The sequence below is a fragment of the Zosterops lateralis genome (genome assembly GCF_965231275.1).
Source record: "Zosterops lateralis genome assembly, chromosome: 24".
Lineage (NCBI taxonomy): Eukaryota > Metazoa > Chordata > Aves > Passeriformes > Zosteropidae > Zosterops > Zosterops lateralis.
The window spans coordinates 3,618,630-3,634,620 of record NC_139784.1 but is presented as its reverse complement, the minus strand read 5'-3'; the positions used below and the strand labels follow the sequence as shown (position 1 = coordinate 3,634,620).

Genomic DNA, 15,991 nt, shown 5'->3' with positions numbered 1-15,991 from the left:
GTCTTTAATTCTTCTAAATCAATGCTTCACCAGCCCTGCTCGTACCGCGGGCTGTGGAGCAGCACCGGACCCCTCTGTGCCCCTGCCCTGGCCCTGCCGCCACTGCCAGGAGCGCACGGCCTCGGCTCCTTGGGCCGTGCCCCGGGCGGGCCTGAGGGGCCGGGACAGCAGCGGGGCCCGCGCTGGGACCTCTCCTCCCGCTCCCCGCGCCGTTCCGCCCCGTACCGGCGTGTGAGCCCGGACACCGCTCGGGATACCCTCGGCTCGTCGGCCTTGGCTGGACTCGCCTTTCCGCTTTGGCTGAGGAAAGCCTTTACGCGGCCGCGCCGCTTGGCCCAGGCTCGCCGCCCGTCGAGGCTGTGCCCGGGGCTGAGCCCGCCCCGCTGTCCCCGCCCCCGGAAGGCCCCGCCCCGCTGTCCCCGCTGTCCCCGCCCCTGGAAGGCCCCGCCCCGCTGTCCCCGCTGTCCCCGCCCCCGGAAGGCCCCGCCCCGCTGTCCCCGCCCCCAGAAGGCCCCGCCCCGCTGTCCCCGCTGTCCCCGCCCCCGGAAGACCCCGGGCCCGTCACGGCGCCGCTTCCGCCGCGCACCGGACGCGGCCATGGCGGAGCTGGCGGCGGCCGAGGAGCTCGCCAAGCTCGAGTACCTGTCGCTGGTGTCCAAGGTCTGCACCGAGCTCGACAACCACCTGGGCATCAACGACAAGGACCTGGGTAAGCGGGGCGGGCTCGGCCTTGAGGCGCCTCCGGGGCGCTCCCGGACACGGCGGCCGCGGAGCGTCGCGTTCCCGGCCAGAGGCGGCTTGCGGAGGGCCGCGGTCGCCTTTTCTGTGGGGCCAGATGCGTTTCGTGAAGGTGCTTTGTGAATTTAGACGTTAAAACCCATTATCTTTCTTCGAAAAAAGCCCCAAACTTGGGATCATGAGGGAACGCTTCGCTCTGGGCTGCCGGGGGGCTGAGGAGGAGCTGCCCGGGCCCGCAGCAGCCGCAGGGGCCTGGCTGGTCCCCGCACGGCCAGAGCAGACTCTGTCCCCCCTGTGCCGGCCTTACACTGCTGTTTATTTACTTGTTTCAATTCACTTTATACTTTTTCCTCGCAGCCGAGTTTGTGATAAGTCTCGCCGAGAAAAACACCACGTTTGACACGTTTAAAGCAATTCTTCAGAAGAATGGTGCTGAGTTCACGGTAAGTGATACCTGGACGTTGTTTATGTGTTATTCTTGTTGTCCTGTATTTTATAGAGCTTTTTGTTTTAAAGAGAGAGTTGTGAGCAGTTATTATTGGTTTTCTCCGATTGGAAAACTACATACTAATTAACTTCTGATATTCCTGTCTCCCCTGCCTTCCCCTCCCTCATATTTTTAAAAACTTTTTGGCAATCATCTTCCTTGGGCGCTCAAACTGCTTATTGTTATATTGAGCATATAAAATACGGAAGAAACAACTTTTCAGGAAGGCAAATGTTGTCATAAGTCTTCTTATGATGCTTATATGCTGTGTTTATTGATTCCTCAGGAATAACTAGTTGCATTAAATAGGTGATCAAAAATGATTAGCAGAAAAGTCACTTAGGTTAAATGATCATAATTATTTTTGGGTTCAACTTATGCCTTTTTAGGATATACACCAAGTCCAGTGATAGTTTCTAAAAGTCAACCTGCATCTTCAGAATTGGGGGGTTTTCATCCTGCAAATAGACCCTCACTTGTGCATTCTGTTAATGAAAGTGCTGCAGTCATATCTTGAAGTATTTTATTGTTTTTTTTTCCAGGATTCCCTCATTAGTAACTTGCTGCGTCTCATACAGACAATGCGGCCTCCAGCAAAACCATCCACCAGCAAAGGTAGGTGGAGTCAGTGTTTGGTGAGACTGAGGCAGTTATTGTTTCAGTCTTGTAATTCCTACTGCACCACATACCCTGCTGTTGTTATTCTGAGTGTGCTGCTCAGAGTATTCAGTCTTTCACATATTCACTATTAATCAGAATTTTGTTTGGAGGAAGGTAACACAGTATTCCTTGAATTGAATCTCTGAAAAAAGCTGTGTCAGCCTTTGCGTTCAGATGAAAATTAAGCTTTATATTCAATTACAGAAAAATCAAGAGTGAATTGTCGTAGCAGTTCTAAGTTTTGTGTTTCATTGTGCCTTTTTTTTTTCTTTTTTTTTAATCTCAAAATCAGAGACGGTTGTCAAACCCAAATCAGAGAAAGAGAAGTTGAGGGAATTGTATCCAGCCCTTTGCAGGCCAGACAATCCCAACATCAGGGTAAGGTGATTTCAGATTTCTTTTGTGACTGTGTGAAAACTTTTATTTTTTCTTTCCTAGTAAGTTTCAACATTTTTCTCTGTCTAATGCATGGATAAATGTGAACTATGAGAAATGAAATGTGGAAGAGGTAGAAGGCTGGTGTTACTGCGCATTGTTGCAAAGAATATCTGTTAGCAACAGCCTTTTTGATAGTGTTTTGTAGAATATGTGGAAGGTGAGACTCTTGTGACATGAAATTTCTAGCCTGGCCTTCCTTACATAATGTTCAAAGTAACAATGTGTTACAAACTAATTAAGAATACTGTATATTCACATGCTATGAAGGACTTTCATTTTGTATTTCTGTAATAATTTGGGGCATTAAGATGAAACTTTCTGTTTTATAAAAGCAGAATTGTCTCAATGTTGTGGCCAAATAGGGAGAATGCTTTATTACTTTTTTTCTTTATCACATATTGACTCTGATCTTTTTTCATCTGGCATTCTTTCTAAAAAGATACACGTATGATGATAATTCGGTAAATCAATTGTTTGTGACTGGCTTTTTGTCAGCCCTTTTGCAGAAAGGGCCAACAGTTTTCTGTTCTTGCAGACTATGCTGGATGAGGATGATGTGAAGGTGGCAGCTGATGCCCTGAAAGAACTCGAAGCTCTGATGCCTAGTGCAGACAAGCAGAGCAAGCAGAGGAGCAGCGACCATCGGTAGGTGTTTTATGTGTCTGGGGGGAAGGTCTTGGCTGCTTTGTGTGTCTGGGGGGAAGGTCTTGGCTGCTGGCATTGCCTGAAGTGGAAATCCACTGCAGAGATGTAATTTTTGTTTGTTAGGGCCAAGAAGAGGAAAAGGAGCCGAAGCCGCAGCAGGGACAGGAAGCGAAGGCACAGATCTCGCTCCAGGTCTCGTTCCAGGACTTGGGATAGGAACAGGGGAAAATCCAGATACCGCTCAAGGAGCAGGAGTTGGAGCCCCTGTAAGGACCGCAAGGATCGGGAGAAGTACCTTGAGAAGAGCCATGACAGGTGGAGAGACAAGCACATAGACCGTCCCCCAGCTGAGGAGCCTTCCATCGGGGACATCTACAACGGCAAAGTCACCAGCATCATGCAGTTTGGGTGCTTTGTGCAGCTGGAAGGACTAAGGTACCCTTCCATGTTTACAATAGATCTGGTACTGTTTCAGCTGAGTTCTCTTTTCTGCTTAAAAATGTGATCAGGCTACCAGCAGGTATTCTGGATTTTGAAGGATTATTTCAGGAGAATAAATTTGACAGTGGAGAATAATAAAATTCTCACTACAAAAAGCAGTTTGTGAACATACACAGTCTGTTGGCAGCAGAATATTTTAATAGAGATTCTGAGTGATCTGAAGGGCTGTCAGAGTAATAATGTGCCCCTCTCATGCCCCTCTGTTTCACTCCCAGGAAACGTTGGGAAGGCTTGGTCCACATCTCAGAGCTGCGAAGGGAAGGACGGGTTGCCAATGTTGCTGATGTTGTGAGCAAAGGGCAAAGAGTGAAAGTCAAAGTGTTGTCTTTTACTGGATCCAAAACCAGCCTGAGCATGAAGGTACAGAGGTGCTAAAATTCTTAAAATGATGTCTTTTTTTGCTGTTATTCACTCTTTTTGGTGGAAACTAATACATAACCATTCAATTGGGAGTTAAAAACTGAGTTACTGTTCTGTATTTAAGTGGCTTATTACTTTTTACTCATTTTTCTCTAGGTTCTTAGTTTTGATGTTGTGTTCCTAACAGTTTTTTGGCTTGACATGATATCAAAGAGGCAAGGCAAACTTCAAGCTGTTGCTGTTTGTCTTCCTTTTTCAGTAGGAGAGAAACTTTTCATTTTAAACTAAATCATTACTATTGCCAAGACAGAGTAGAATGTGAGGATATTCTTACCCAGCAGTACCAGCTGAAAAACCCCCAGAATTCTAGAGAACAGCATTTTCTGTGAATGGACATTAGAAAGCACCATATTTAATAGATGAGGAGAAGTGTAGAGCAGATTGATTAATTAATCCATCTAATGCAGGATGTTGATCAAGACACCGGGGAAGACTTGAACCCAAACCGTAGGAGGAACCTGGTTGGAGAAATCAATGAGGAAACCTCCATGAGGAACCCAGACAGACCCAGCCACCTGTCCCTGGTGAGCGCCCCCGAGGTGGAGGACGACAGCCTGGAGCGGAAACGCCTCACGCGCATCTCGGACCCGGAGAAGTGGGAGATCAAACAGGTCTGTGCTGCACTCAGAGAAATAGGATGTCAGTGGCCAGGGAGTTTCATGAGCTAGGATACAGCTTCTGAATTAATTGTGATTATGTAACTTATTCCTTAACTCTGAATTGCTGTCTTCTGATTTGGGACTGTTTTGGTGCTATTTGGAGTCACAAAAGGACTGTTTGGTCAGGGGTGGATGAGCTGGGGAGAGGTGTGCCAGGATACAGAACCATTCCTTTGTTCCTGTTTTACAGGAATGGGGTTAGAACTGAGTCATAGGCACGAGTTGTGTTCATTCATGGGGATGTATTCATGTTATATTCATTCTGTCCCCAGATGATTGCAGCTAATGTGCTTTCCAAGGAAGAGTTTCCTGACTTTGATGAGGAGACTGGGATTCTTCCTAAAGTTGATGATGAAGAAGGTAGGACTTCCCAGTGGTCTTATTGTTGTAAATTCCTTGTCTTTCTGAATAAATTTTGATTCAAACAGATAGTGATGATGGAATTAACTATAAAGCATCTCACAATTTGCTGTCATCTTGTAAATTTGGATCTAGAGCTCCTCTAGCTGCATTATTAGTGGCATTTGGATGTACCTTGTCTGTGCATTTTTGTTTGAAGTATTTTCACTTCTAAAGCTTTTAAGTACCTTATAATCAATAATACACTGGAAGCATTATTTGGAGAGACACTTTTATGTACGTGGGAGATGTTTAACTTCTCTGTAACAATTGTCACTTGTGAATTTTAGATGAGGATCTCGAGATTGAGCTAGTTGAAGAAGAGCCACCATTCCTTCGAGGTCACACTAAACAGAGCATGGATATGAGTCCCATTAAAATAGTAAAGGTAAGAGATTTCCAGGGCTAAAACCAATACACTTGACTAAATTAAATAAATATTTGGGAATTTAACAACCAGTTTCCAGCCTGCACATTACTGAGAGCCCTGAAAAACATAACCACTGAACTGAAGCTCCTTCCAAATAAAGCTGGGTTCTAACTTAACTGATGACTATGAAGTGAAATGCCATTTTACATAGATGTGTTAGTACAAAATTTCTCTGTTCTGCTTTTTTTTTATCTTGAAAGTAGAAGGTAGTAAAGGCTTTTCATTGGTTGTGCCCACAATCCTTCTGGCTGGGCAGTGTAAGGATGCTCCATATTAGTTATGACTATGAAAATTCATGAGGCTGGCCTCATGGAAATACCTTGGAAATTTAATAAGGAAAATTTTACATGTTTAAAGCATTTTTAAAAGATTCTTTTAAAAGACAGTGACAACAAAAAGATAATTGAAGGTGAAGGAGTGGTAGTGCTTGAAGTAACTCTGTTCTTCTTGCTTTCCAGAATCCAGATGGTTCCTTGTCCCAGGCTGCAATGATGCAAAGTGCTTTAGCTAAAGAGAGGAGAGAGCTTAAACAAGCCCAGAGAGAAGCAGAGATGGATTCCATCCCCATGGGCCTCAACACACACTGGGTGGATCCTCTCCCTGATGGTATGTCTCAGCACTGGTAAACTGTGCCTTTTTTGTGCTACTTGGGCAACCCAGGAGAAATGTCTTGATACTGTGTTTGCCACACTTTAAAAGTGAGTTAAAGAAAAAAGGCTTTTCCACTGAAATGGAAATAGGAATGTCAAGGGAAGTGTACAGGTATATCCTGTAATAGTGGGAAACATGTAGGAACTTAAAAAGCATTTAAACACACAGAATAGAAGGCTTGGAGCAGCTGGAGCAGGATCATCAGGGTCTGTGCTGTGTGAATGTGGATGTAATGATGAAATTGTTTCTTTTCCAGTGGATGGAAGACAAATAGCTGCAAACATGCGAGGTATTGGGATGATGCCAAATGATATCCCAGAGTGGAAGAAACATGCCTTTGGTGGCAACAAAGCTTCTTATGGTAAGAAGACACAGCTTTCCATCATTGAACAGAGAGAGAGTCTCCCAATCTTCAGACTGAAGGAGCAGCTGATACAAGTAAGACTCTTGAAAAGGCATTCTGTTTTAAGCAAGCAGTAATTTAAATAAATAGTCTTGGTTTAGCTTTTTGACAGGTGAATAGTCAGCTGATAATTTTAAGTGCAGAACTTTCATTCACAATATGTATTTTAAAGTATTATATATATCTGTATACTTCAGTGAAGTTGCAGATATTGGTGTAAATCAAAATTGATACTAAGATCATGTGAGCAAGGAATAGGTCAGGTGAGCAGTTAAACAAGTCACTGACTTGATCAGTAGGAATATTTACATGATTTTTGGTCTGGCTCAATTGAAGCAAAAGCAAGAGCTGCTCAATCTAGTCCTAGATAGCCCATGCTGATTTTGTTTGTTTTGTTTTGTTTTTTTTTAAATTGTGACAAATGTGTGTTTTCTGACCTTTTCTAGGCTGTGCACGACAACCAGATTCTGATTGTTATTGGAGAGACAGGATCTGGGAAAACAACCCAGATTACCCAATACCTGGCTGAGGCAGGATATACCTCAAGAGGGAAGATTGGATGTACTCAGCCTCGCAGAGTGGCTGCAATGTCTGTGGCAAAGAGAGTGTCTGAGGAATTTGGTTGCTGCTTGGGACAAGAGGTAAATCTCCACGTTGAAGAATGGGCCAACATAAGCATGAGGAAAAGTAGGAAAAATCAATAGTGGGCCCAGTTTTCTTGTGTGTCCACAAGAAAACTTGGCAGTAAAGTGAGTTTGTGGAATAATCAAACTGGGAGTTAATGAGGCTGATAATTGTGTAATTTCTGTTTCTATGTAACTCTTCCTTCCAGGTTGGCTACACCATTCGGTTTGAAGACTGCACCAGCCCTGAGACTGTAATCAAATACATGACAGATGGTATGTTATTAAGAGAGTGCCTGATAGACCCAGATCTGACCCAGTATGCCATTATCATGCTGGATGAGGCCCATGAGAGGACCATACATACAGATGTGCTCTTTGGACTCCTTAAAAAGGTAATGTATCACTGGATTTTTATTGCTTTCAGTGTTCTCTCTGTGGGTAGTAGAGGTGAAAAGCAAAGTTAAAGTCACACAGATTCACACGTGTGCTTCAAGAGCAAGTGCTCTTAAGGGTATATGGTCTGAATCTTGGTGAAATGAGCCTCTGTGTGAAGGCAGAGCAAGCAAAATGCAGCAGAAGCAATGAGAATTTGCCATCCTGGATGTTCAGAATGGTGGATGAGCAGGGGAATGTTCTTGCTTTGCTCATCCTTCTCTGCCAAAAACTTACTTGTGTAAAGGAGGCTTCAAAAGGGACCTCAGTGGTCAATTTTCTGAAATTCTGGGTGCTGGGATGAGCTGCCCCTCTCCTCAGACATTAAAACATCTTGTATTACTGGTTGTGTTTGTCTAACTTCACTCAAATGCCATATTTTTATAGCTGCAAAGGCAGTAAATGACTTGACAACTTTGTCCTCCTGCAGACAGTGCAGAAGCGGCAGGACATGAAGCTGATAGTGACATCAGCCACACTGGATGCTGTGAAATTCTCCCAGTATTTCTATGAAGCACCAATCTTCACAATTCCTGGCAGAACATACCCAGTAGAAATTCTGTACACGAAAGAGCCAGAGACAGATTATTTGGATGCCAGTCTGATTACAGTAATGCAGATCCATTTAACAGAGCCACCAGGTGAGTAGAGAATGGTCTTGGGTTATTGGTGATTTAAAGACCTCTGAGGAAGGTCTTTCTGTAAGTCATGAATCATGTTAGTAATGTGAGCAAAATGCTGTCAGGGCTGTTCTTTCTTGTTTGCAAATACAGTAATTAAAATACTGAAAAAGTTGGATGAAAAACTGAAGTCTCTTGCCCCTGGCTAAGAGTTACTGCTCAGGGGCTAGCAGAGGTGAAGGATCCTTATCAGTGGAAAAGATACGAGGAATGAAAATACGCTGATGCAGGAGTTGTACTAAACGGAACTGATTTTGTCAATGTTTTAATTTACTTCCTGTGTAGGTGACATTTTGGTCTTTCTGACTGGCCAGGAAGAGATTGACACTGCCTGTGAAATCCTCTATGAGAGGATGAAATCTCTGGGACCTGATGTTCCAGAGTTAATTATCCTGCCAGTATATTCAGCTTTGCCCAGTGAAATGCAGACCAGGATCTTTGACCCAGCCCCACCAGGAAGCAGAAAGGTAATTTAATCTATGTGCCCTTTCATCTTCTGCTGATAAATTTTAGTAGTGGGATGTATTACACTGCTGAAAGAATACAGTTTTTGGAGAAAGCCTGATTTACAGCTTAGAGCATATTTTTGATTTTATACATGTCAAGTTATCTAAGCTTTGAAAACATGTATAAAAACATCTTTGTGTGGAATGTTCTTGGTGTGTTATTTAATCCTGTCTTTAAAGGATATTAACTGTAGTTAATCTAAAATCTAAATGCAGTTCGTGTAGGATGGAGGTAAATTTCCTACCAAGCAACTAGTGAATATCTATGATATATTTCTCAGGAAGATTTTTCTCTTAAATACAGGCTGTGTCTGAGTGATAGGTAAAAAGTCTCCCTGAAGTCAGTGCAGTCTGCTTACAAGCTCTCTCTTGCTTTTCATTGTGGATTTTGTCATGCTCCTTTCCCTTTTTGCTCCAACTTTAAACAAAGGCAGATTCTTAAAACATGTCCATCTTTATAGATAACATCTCCTCTTCCCTGTGAACACACTTCTCTTTTCAACATTAAGTGACAGTGGTTGCATTTATAGTTATACCAATGGATGAAGTTGAGTGGTGGGGTTGGCTTGGCAGACACAGAACTGGTGCTGACTCAGACTGTGATTTGCAGGTTGTCATTGCCACCAACATTGCAGAGACATCTTTGACTATTGATGGAATATATTATGTGGTTGATCCTGGCTTTGTGAAGCAGAAGGTTTATAACTCCAAGACTGGAATTGACCAGCTGGTGGTGACACCCATTTCCCAGGTAGATATTCTGTGTTTGGCTCTCCCCATGGGTGTTGTGTGTCTTGCCAATGTGGCATTCAGGCACATGAGAGCAAAATGAGGAATGATGAAACCACATTTTTGATAGCTCCATGAGGCTCCTTGAGGCTGTGCCTACAGAATATGTACTTCTCTATGTTGTATTGAAAGCTTTTCTATCAATACAAGTAAAATTGTGAATTATTTTACTTGTTTTTCACTGAGAATGCCTTGTTATCCTTAGGCTCAAGCCAAGCAGCGTGCAGGAAGGGCTGGGAGAACAGGCCCAGGAAAGTGCTACAGGTTGTACACAGAACGTGCCTATAGGGATGAGATGCTGACCACCAATGTGCCTGAAATCCAGAGAACAAATCTGGCCAGTACAGTGCTCTCCCTGAAGGTAGGTATTTCACCAGCATGGTAAGTCTTTCAATAAATGAGTCTCTGCCTTTGAGTCTGGGAAGTAGTACTGTAATTTCAGATCTTTCTAGTGAACAGAGATATTTTAGAAGGGAAATTTCAACAAAAGCAATTGTCAGGCACTGGGCTTGGTCCTGTGTTTTTCTATTGAGGGTTGTTCTGTTGGATATCCAGCTAAATTATGAGTTTCAGCTGCCCAGAACAGTTAGTTGCAGGAGGTAGGAGAAACAAATCTCAAGAGCAGTAGCATTTCCTATGTAGGGTACGTTTATATTGTTAACAGATGAGAGACATTGTTTTAGAGTGTGTTTAGAGCTGCAAACTTGGGCATGTCTAAGTGTCCACCATCCCTCTGGAAGTCTGTGAACTGAATTAATCCAGTCACAGCTGGGAAAGCTGCTGCCATTCCCCTTTCTGGGAACATCCTTAATGTCCTGTGGAGCTGTCAGGCCACATTGTTACAAGACAGGAAGTCTTTGAAAGCAGCATTTAGCTTTTGTTTCTCCTCAACTGAATCATCTTGCTTGAGGGATGTGTGGAACAGTACCAAAGGAACAGACCAGAAAGCTGAGCAGTGCAGGAATGCCATGGGCCAGTGCTCATTATTTGAAGTGCAGCTGTGTATTCATGGCTGCACCTGCAATCAGGATAAGGGCATGAGACTTGTGTTGCCTAAAGTGTTGTAGTTCCTCACTGTTTGGTGTCATATCTCTGGCTGGAGTTTGTTGTCTTCCTTCTCAGTGATTTAACTTGGCTTTTCTCCAATCCCTCCCAGGCTATGGGCATCAACGATTTGCTGTCCTTTGACTTCATGGATGCTCCCCCCATGGAAACTCTGATAACTGCCATGGAGCAGCTCTACACCCTGGGAGCTCTGGATGATGAGGGGCTGCTCACTCGCCTTGGGCGCAGGGTAGGCAAAATGAAATTCCTCTTAACCACTGCCTGGGCTGTCTGTATTCAGGGGATGACATGGGAGCAGTCAGGGCAGGCCTTGCTCAGCATTGTTGGTTTCCTTTTGCTGTCACTCCTGTGGTTTTTTGGTAGCTTTTCATTTACCACAGTTACATACCTTCTGCTTTTTAAGGAACAACTAGTGTTTCTCCTTATTCATAAGTTTACATTTATTCTAAAAAAACTTCCTGTAAGTATTGGGATAATCTTGTGATAGTGAATATGGACAAATAATTTGCTTCATGTTGAGTGAAGTTATTCTGGGTCAATCAAACCTCTTTGGAAAGTAAATATGCAAGAAAGAGCGTTGCTTTCTTTTACTCTGAGAAGACTGAGGATTTTTCACTGAATGCTCTGAAACATGTTTCTTGCAGATGGCAGAATTCCCCTTGGAGCCTATGCTGTGTAAGATGCTGATCATGTCTGTGCACCTGGGCTGCAGCGAGGAGATGTTGACAATTGTCTCCATGCTGTCTGTGCAGAATGTGTTCTACAGGCCAAAGGTGAGGAACTGAGCCAAGAGTGTTACAGCCTGGGTGGGTTTGGTGTGACTGCCTCAGGGGTTGAGTGAACATATTTGCCAAAAGAAAGTTATCGTTTGGTCAGAACATTTGCTTGTGCATTACCTCTCAGAGAAATGAAATGTTCCTTTTCTTTAAATGTTCCTTAAGGGCCTGTAGCTGTGCTGTTGGTAGTTTATTTGCAGATGGGAAGGTAGAAGGGAAAAGTCTTCAATCACTCTTTGTATTTCCCAACAAACACATACAGCCTAAACCAAGCCAGTCCCAGCTCTGGATTGCCTTTGCATTTTCAGATACACAGAAAGTATTTCTTCATGGCACCTCTATCCTGTGCTGCTTTCTTTTAACTCAGTAAGCAGCAGGCTCTGCTGTGGTGGGATCAGATTTGTCTTGGATCCATTACTTTTTTCTGCAGGGTAGTCTGTTAACTTCAGTTTTGATTTATGTAACTGCAGTATGTGATTAATGTTTTATGTGCAGATGGAAGAAGTGAGGAGAGGTGTGTGGATCATGAGGCTCAAACCTACTGCTTCAGCACATTTCTTGAGTGACTGAAGTTATTTCTAGAGCAGCAAGAAAATCAGTTAGTGCAGTGTGTGCCTATGCTTCCTGCAGTATAAATGAGCATTTACTTTGAAGTGTTCTTTCAAAAATAGGAACTGAAATTGAACAAAACATCTGTTTCATGTTAGGTTTAAAACATCGTGCTATGACAGGGAGCCTCTGTCTTTTGTATTGTCCAGGGATTTTCTCTATGATGTGGATATCTGATTGATGTATGTTTTATGTGTCAGGATAAACAAGCCCTTGCTGATCAAAAGAAAGCCAAGTTCCATCAAACAGAAGGTGACCACCTCACACTGCTGGCTGTGTACAATTCCTGGAAGAATAATAAGTTTTCAAACCCCTGGTGCTATGAAAATTTCATCCAGGCCCGATCCTTACGGCGGGCTCAGGACATCCGCAAGCAGATGTTGGGCATCATGGACAGGTGAGCACCTCAGGGAGAACAAGTGCTGACTGTGTGTCTTCTCACATTGTAATAGCTAAAGAAAATTTGCTAAACTGATCTTGGTAGCTGCATCCAAATCTGGAGAGCTGTAACCTTTTTCTCTCCTGTGTGGCAGGCACAAGCTGGATGTGGTGTCCTGTGGGAAGGCAACAGTTCGGGTCCAGAAGGCCATTTGCAGCGGCTTCTTCCGAAATGCAGCAAAGAAGGATCCCCAGGAGGGCTATAGGACACTCATTGACCAGCAGGTTGTCTATATCCACCCATCCAGTGCTCTCTTCAACAGGCAGCCTGAATGGTAAGGAAGCAATTTCCTGTTTCTCTTCAGCCTTTATAATAGGGAAAGTCGTGGTGTGTGCTGTTTGTGGAGTACACATCTGAGCAGAGACTGCTGATTCCTTGGCAATGAGCAGACTGAGAGAAGTTTCAAGTTTACTTTTGTCTCTTTCTGCTGCTAAACTTAATGCCTGTGTAGAGATGAGACTGACTTTTAGGCCTGGCCTTGGCTCCAAAGTTTGCAGTTGTGTGTTTCTTTATTGCGAAAGTGACTTTAATACACTTGAGTGTTGAAGAGGGAGAGAGCATTGTTTTAAATGGGATGAAGGAATTCTGTGCTGAAGAGTAGTTGTGAAGTAGGAGAGGGAAAATAGGGATAGCTCTTCTGGATGGTCCTTCTGGAGCTTAAAAAGGAGCAAGTTTAGCTACTCCAGCCCTTGTCTTGTTGCTTCTTGTTTGAATAAACTGATTTCTAGACCTGCTGTCCCTTTTCACAGGGTGGTGTATCACGAACTGGTGCTGACCACCAAGGAGTACATGCGGGAGGTGACGACCATCGACCCTCGCTGGCTGGTGGAGTTTGCCCCAGCTTTCTTCAAGGTCTCTGACCCCACCAAGCTGAGCAAGCAGAAGAAGCAGCAGCGCCTGGAGCCGCTCTACAACCGCTACGAGGAGCCCAATGCCTGGAGGATTTCCCGTGCCTTCCGGCGCCGATGAGCCCTCCAGGCTCCTCCAGCCTCTCCCTGCTCTCATGTTTGTGGCACTGGCGTTTTTCCACTGCTGCCACTGTCCTGGGAGACAGACATTGCCATGAAGCTCACCTGTGCAATGCACAGGTAGTCAGCCTTGGCACAGCAGGAGCTCAGGGGGCACCCTGGATGTGCTGCAGCTGCACAGGCCACTGCAGCCTCTCACAAGTGGGTCTTGGAGCACTTTAGAGATTTCCCTTTTAAGAGACAAAATCTAAGGCACAGAAGTCTGGGTACTGAGCTGAACAACACAAAATAATAGTGATTTAAAACTGGTTGTTTACCAGCCTGACTGGGTTCTGAGTGACCAGACAAACAGAAGCTGGAACAGTTTGTGTCTTTACACTGCTAAAAGGGATTTATTTCTATTTAACATTCTTGGTCAGTGACTGCTTTTTGGGAGCAGCCTGTTCTCTGTTTTACCAAGTTTATGCATTTTCCCATTCAGTGTTACTGTTTGTCTTTTATTTAAGCCAACGATATTGAGGTATTTGGTATATCTGGCTTTGGGATAAGGCAGGAAAAATTCTTGAAAACCAGCTGCAATGTATTTGGGCAATGGCACAGGTGAGACTGCATCTCCTGGGTGCTGAAGGGTTTATCAACCAATAGTTATCACATCCCCTCTGCAGCACAGTTCCATCTGGAAATGTGAGTAGTTACACCTCTTCAGACCTTTTCTACGATGTACCATGTGATTTATTTTCACTTAGAATGTTTGGTGACATCACAACTGTTGGGTTTTTGTAATAGAATGAGCTCTTACAGATAAAATGTCTGTAAAAATTGTGTAACAGTTTCTTGTTTTAAAAAGAAATTGACTGCCCAGTGTGTGCCATGCCCAAATTATCTGTAAAATACTTTTTTTGTTGCTAATAGATGAAATTTCACTCCATAGCTGCAGAATTTTTTTTTTCCAAAGCTGGAACATTTGCTAAAATTATTGTTGAAATGAAGAGAATTCATTTGCCTGGTTTTTTTTACACAGTGAATTGGAAGAATGTTTCATACTGAAAAATAGCTCTATTGGAAATACCTGTCTGTACAGAAGTGAGCAGGGATGTTGTTAAATGTCCTGAGCTTTCCCTCATGTTGTATCATTCATCAAATTAAAGAGAATTGTAAAGTTTGTAAGTTTGGACTCAGAGAGTCAAAGCAAAAAGGACAGGAATGGAAGTGCCTCCAAGACATGCTTAAAGCTGATTTAGGGAAATGGAAACAAGGTACCATAAAGCCAAAGCTCAGTGAGAACTGAGGTGCCACACACTCTTTACACTCCCGTGAGACACTTTCCTCTCTCCTGCTTTGCTCTCTCACCTGATACTTTCCAGAGTTCCCTAGGGGCCAGGAGAATGGTTATTAACATCCTCAGCAGAGCCTGGCATGCACAGTGATGGGTTTGTGCAGCTGCTCTTTCTGAAGAAGGCACAGCACATTTCTGGAGTTCACAGCTCCACCTGAAATTGTGTGGCTCTGTGCTGGGCCCTGCTGAGGCCATGTCTCAAATCCTGCATCCAGGGCTGGGTCCTTCACTACAAAAGGGATGTTGAGGTGCTGAAGGTGTCCAGAGATGGGCAGTGGAGTTGTGCAGGGTGTTCTGATCAACTGTCAAGAGAGATGCTTCTACCTGAATTAAGATGCAAATGAGACCACATGCTGAAGTCAACAGTGTGGATTTTATTTAACTGCAACTATGAGGTAAAGAGGGAGAGAAATAAATAGGAAAAGGAGAGGTGAGGAGTGAGAGAATGAGAGTGACAGAGATCCAGAATAAGTAGAACATGCAGGTATAGATGGGAATCCTTGTGCACTTGTGGAGGGGCAATTCTACACTATCTATCTTACAACAGGCTGGTTCTGTTGCAACACTTGTGGATCCTGTGCAGTCTTCAGAAATGAGTCTGGGGCACTTTGGGGGCTGTTTGATGACTCTTGAGCCTTTCCAAGACTGCCTCTGACATTAATAACCCAGGTGAATGTGACCTGGGGTTGGGCAGTGTCCTACAGCAGAGCCAGTTTGTGTAAGGGAGGACTCTGCAGGGTCTGCTGCTTACCTGGCTTGTGGCCAGGGGATGGGTGTTCACCCCTCTGTACCACACCTTTGGAAATCACACTCATTGCTTGGGGGGACAATGTGCAAACCTGGCCACAGCAAACGAGTCTGGGCTATGCACCCTGCTGAACCCTGCAGTCAAAGCTAATTCTCAGCACAGCGCAGGGTTGGGCTTTCCTTGTGGATACATTCTTCTCCCCCAGCCTTGTTAACTTCTCCTCAGACCTGTGATAATGGGACAATAGTGCCATCTTTATCTCAAGTTCCTGTCAGGAGTCCTGTTGTGTGGAGTGGGGTGGGTTTAGGTGCAGTTACTTTGCAGTTTGCTACAATGGGCAAAGCCCTTGGGGTGATTTTAACACTGAGCCAGTAACTATTTTAATCTCTCTGAGAAGGGTCTGGAGCACAAGTCTGATGAGGAGCAGCTGGGAGGCTCAGGAGGGATCTTCTCACTCTCTACAACTCCTGGCAAGAGATTAGAGCCAGGTGGATGCTGGCCTCTTCTGCCAGACAACCAGTGATGGGCCAGAAGGAAATGGCCTCAAGCTGTGCCAGAGGAGGTTTTGACTGGATATTAGGACAAA

At 44.3% G+C, this 15,991-nt stretch overlaps 1 protein-coding gene across 1 annotated transcript; it reads left to right on the top strand.

The window, feature by feature from the left end:
• The first annotated feature begins 580 nt into the window (after positions 1-580).
• On the top strand, positions 581-14,249 carry DHX8 (DEAH-box helicase 8). Its single transcript, XM_083877646.1, has 23 exons — positions 581-709; positions 1,096-1,181; positions 1,768-1,840; positions 2,178-2,263; positions 2,859-2,968; positions 3,092-3,403; positions 3,685-3,829; positions 4,297-4,500; positions 4,821-4,908; positions 5,238-5,335; positions 5,836-5,983; positions 6,285-6,466; positions 6,878-7,072; positions 7,264-7,449; positions 7,920-8,130; positions 8,455-8,636; positions 9,286-9,426; positions 9,670-9,825; positions 10,621-10,758; positions 11,174-11,302; positions 12,115-12,311; positions 12,448-12,627; positions 13,103-14,249. The coding sequence occupies exons 1-23, from the start codon at positions 598-600 to the stop codon at positions 13,320-13,322; spliced, it is 3,579 nt and encodes a 1,192-aa protein (XP_083733772.1). The 5' UTR covers positions 581-597; the 3' UTR covers positions 13,323-14,249.
• Positions 14,250-15,991: the final 1,742 nt, after the last annotated feature.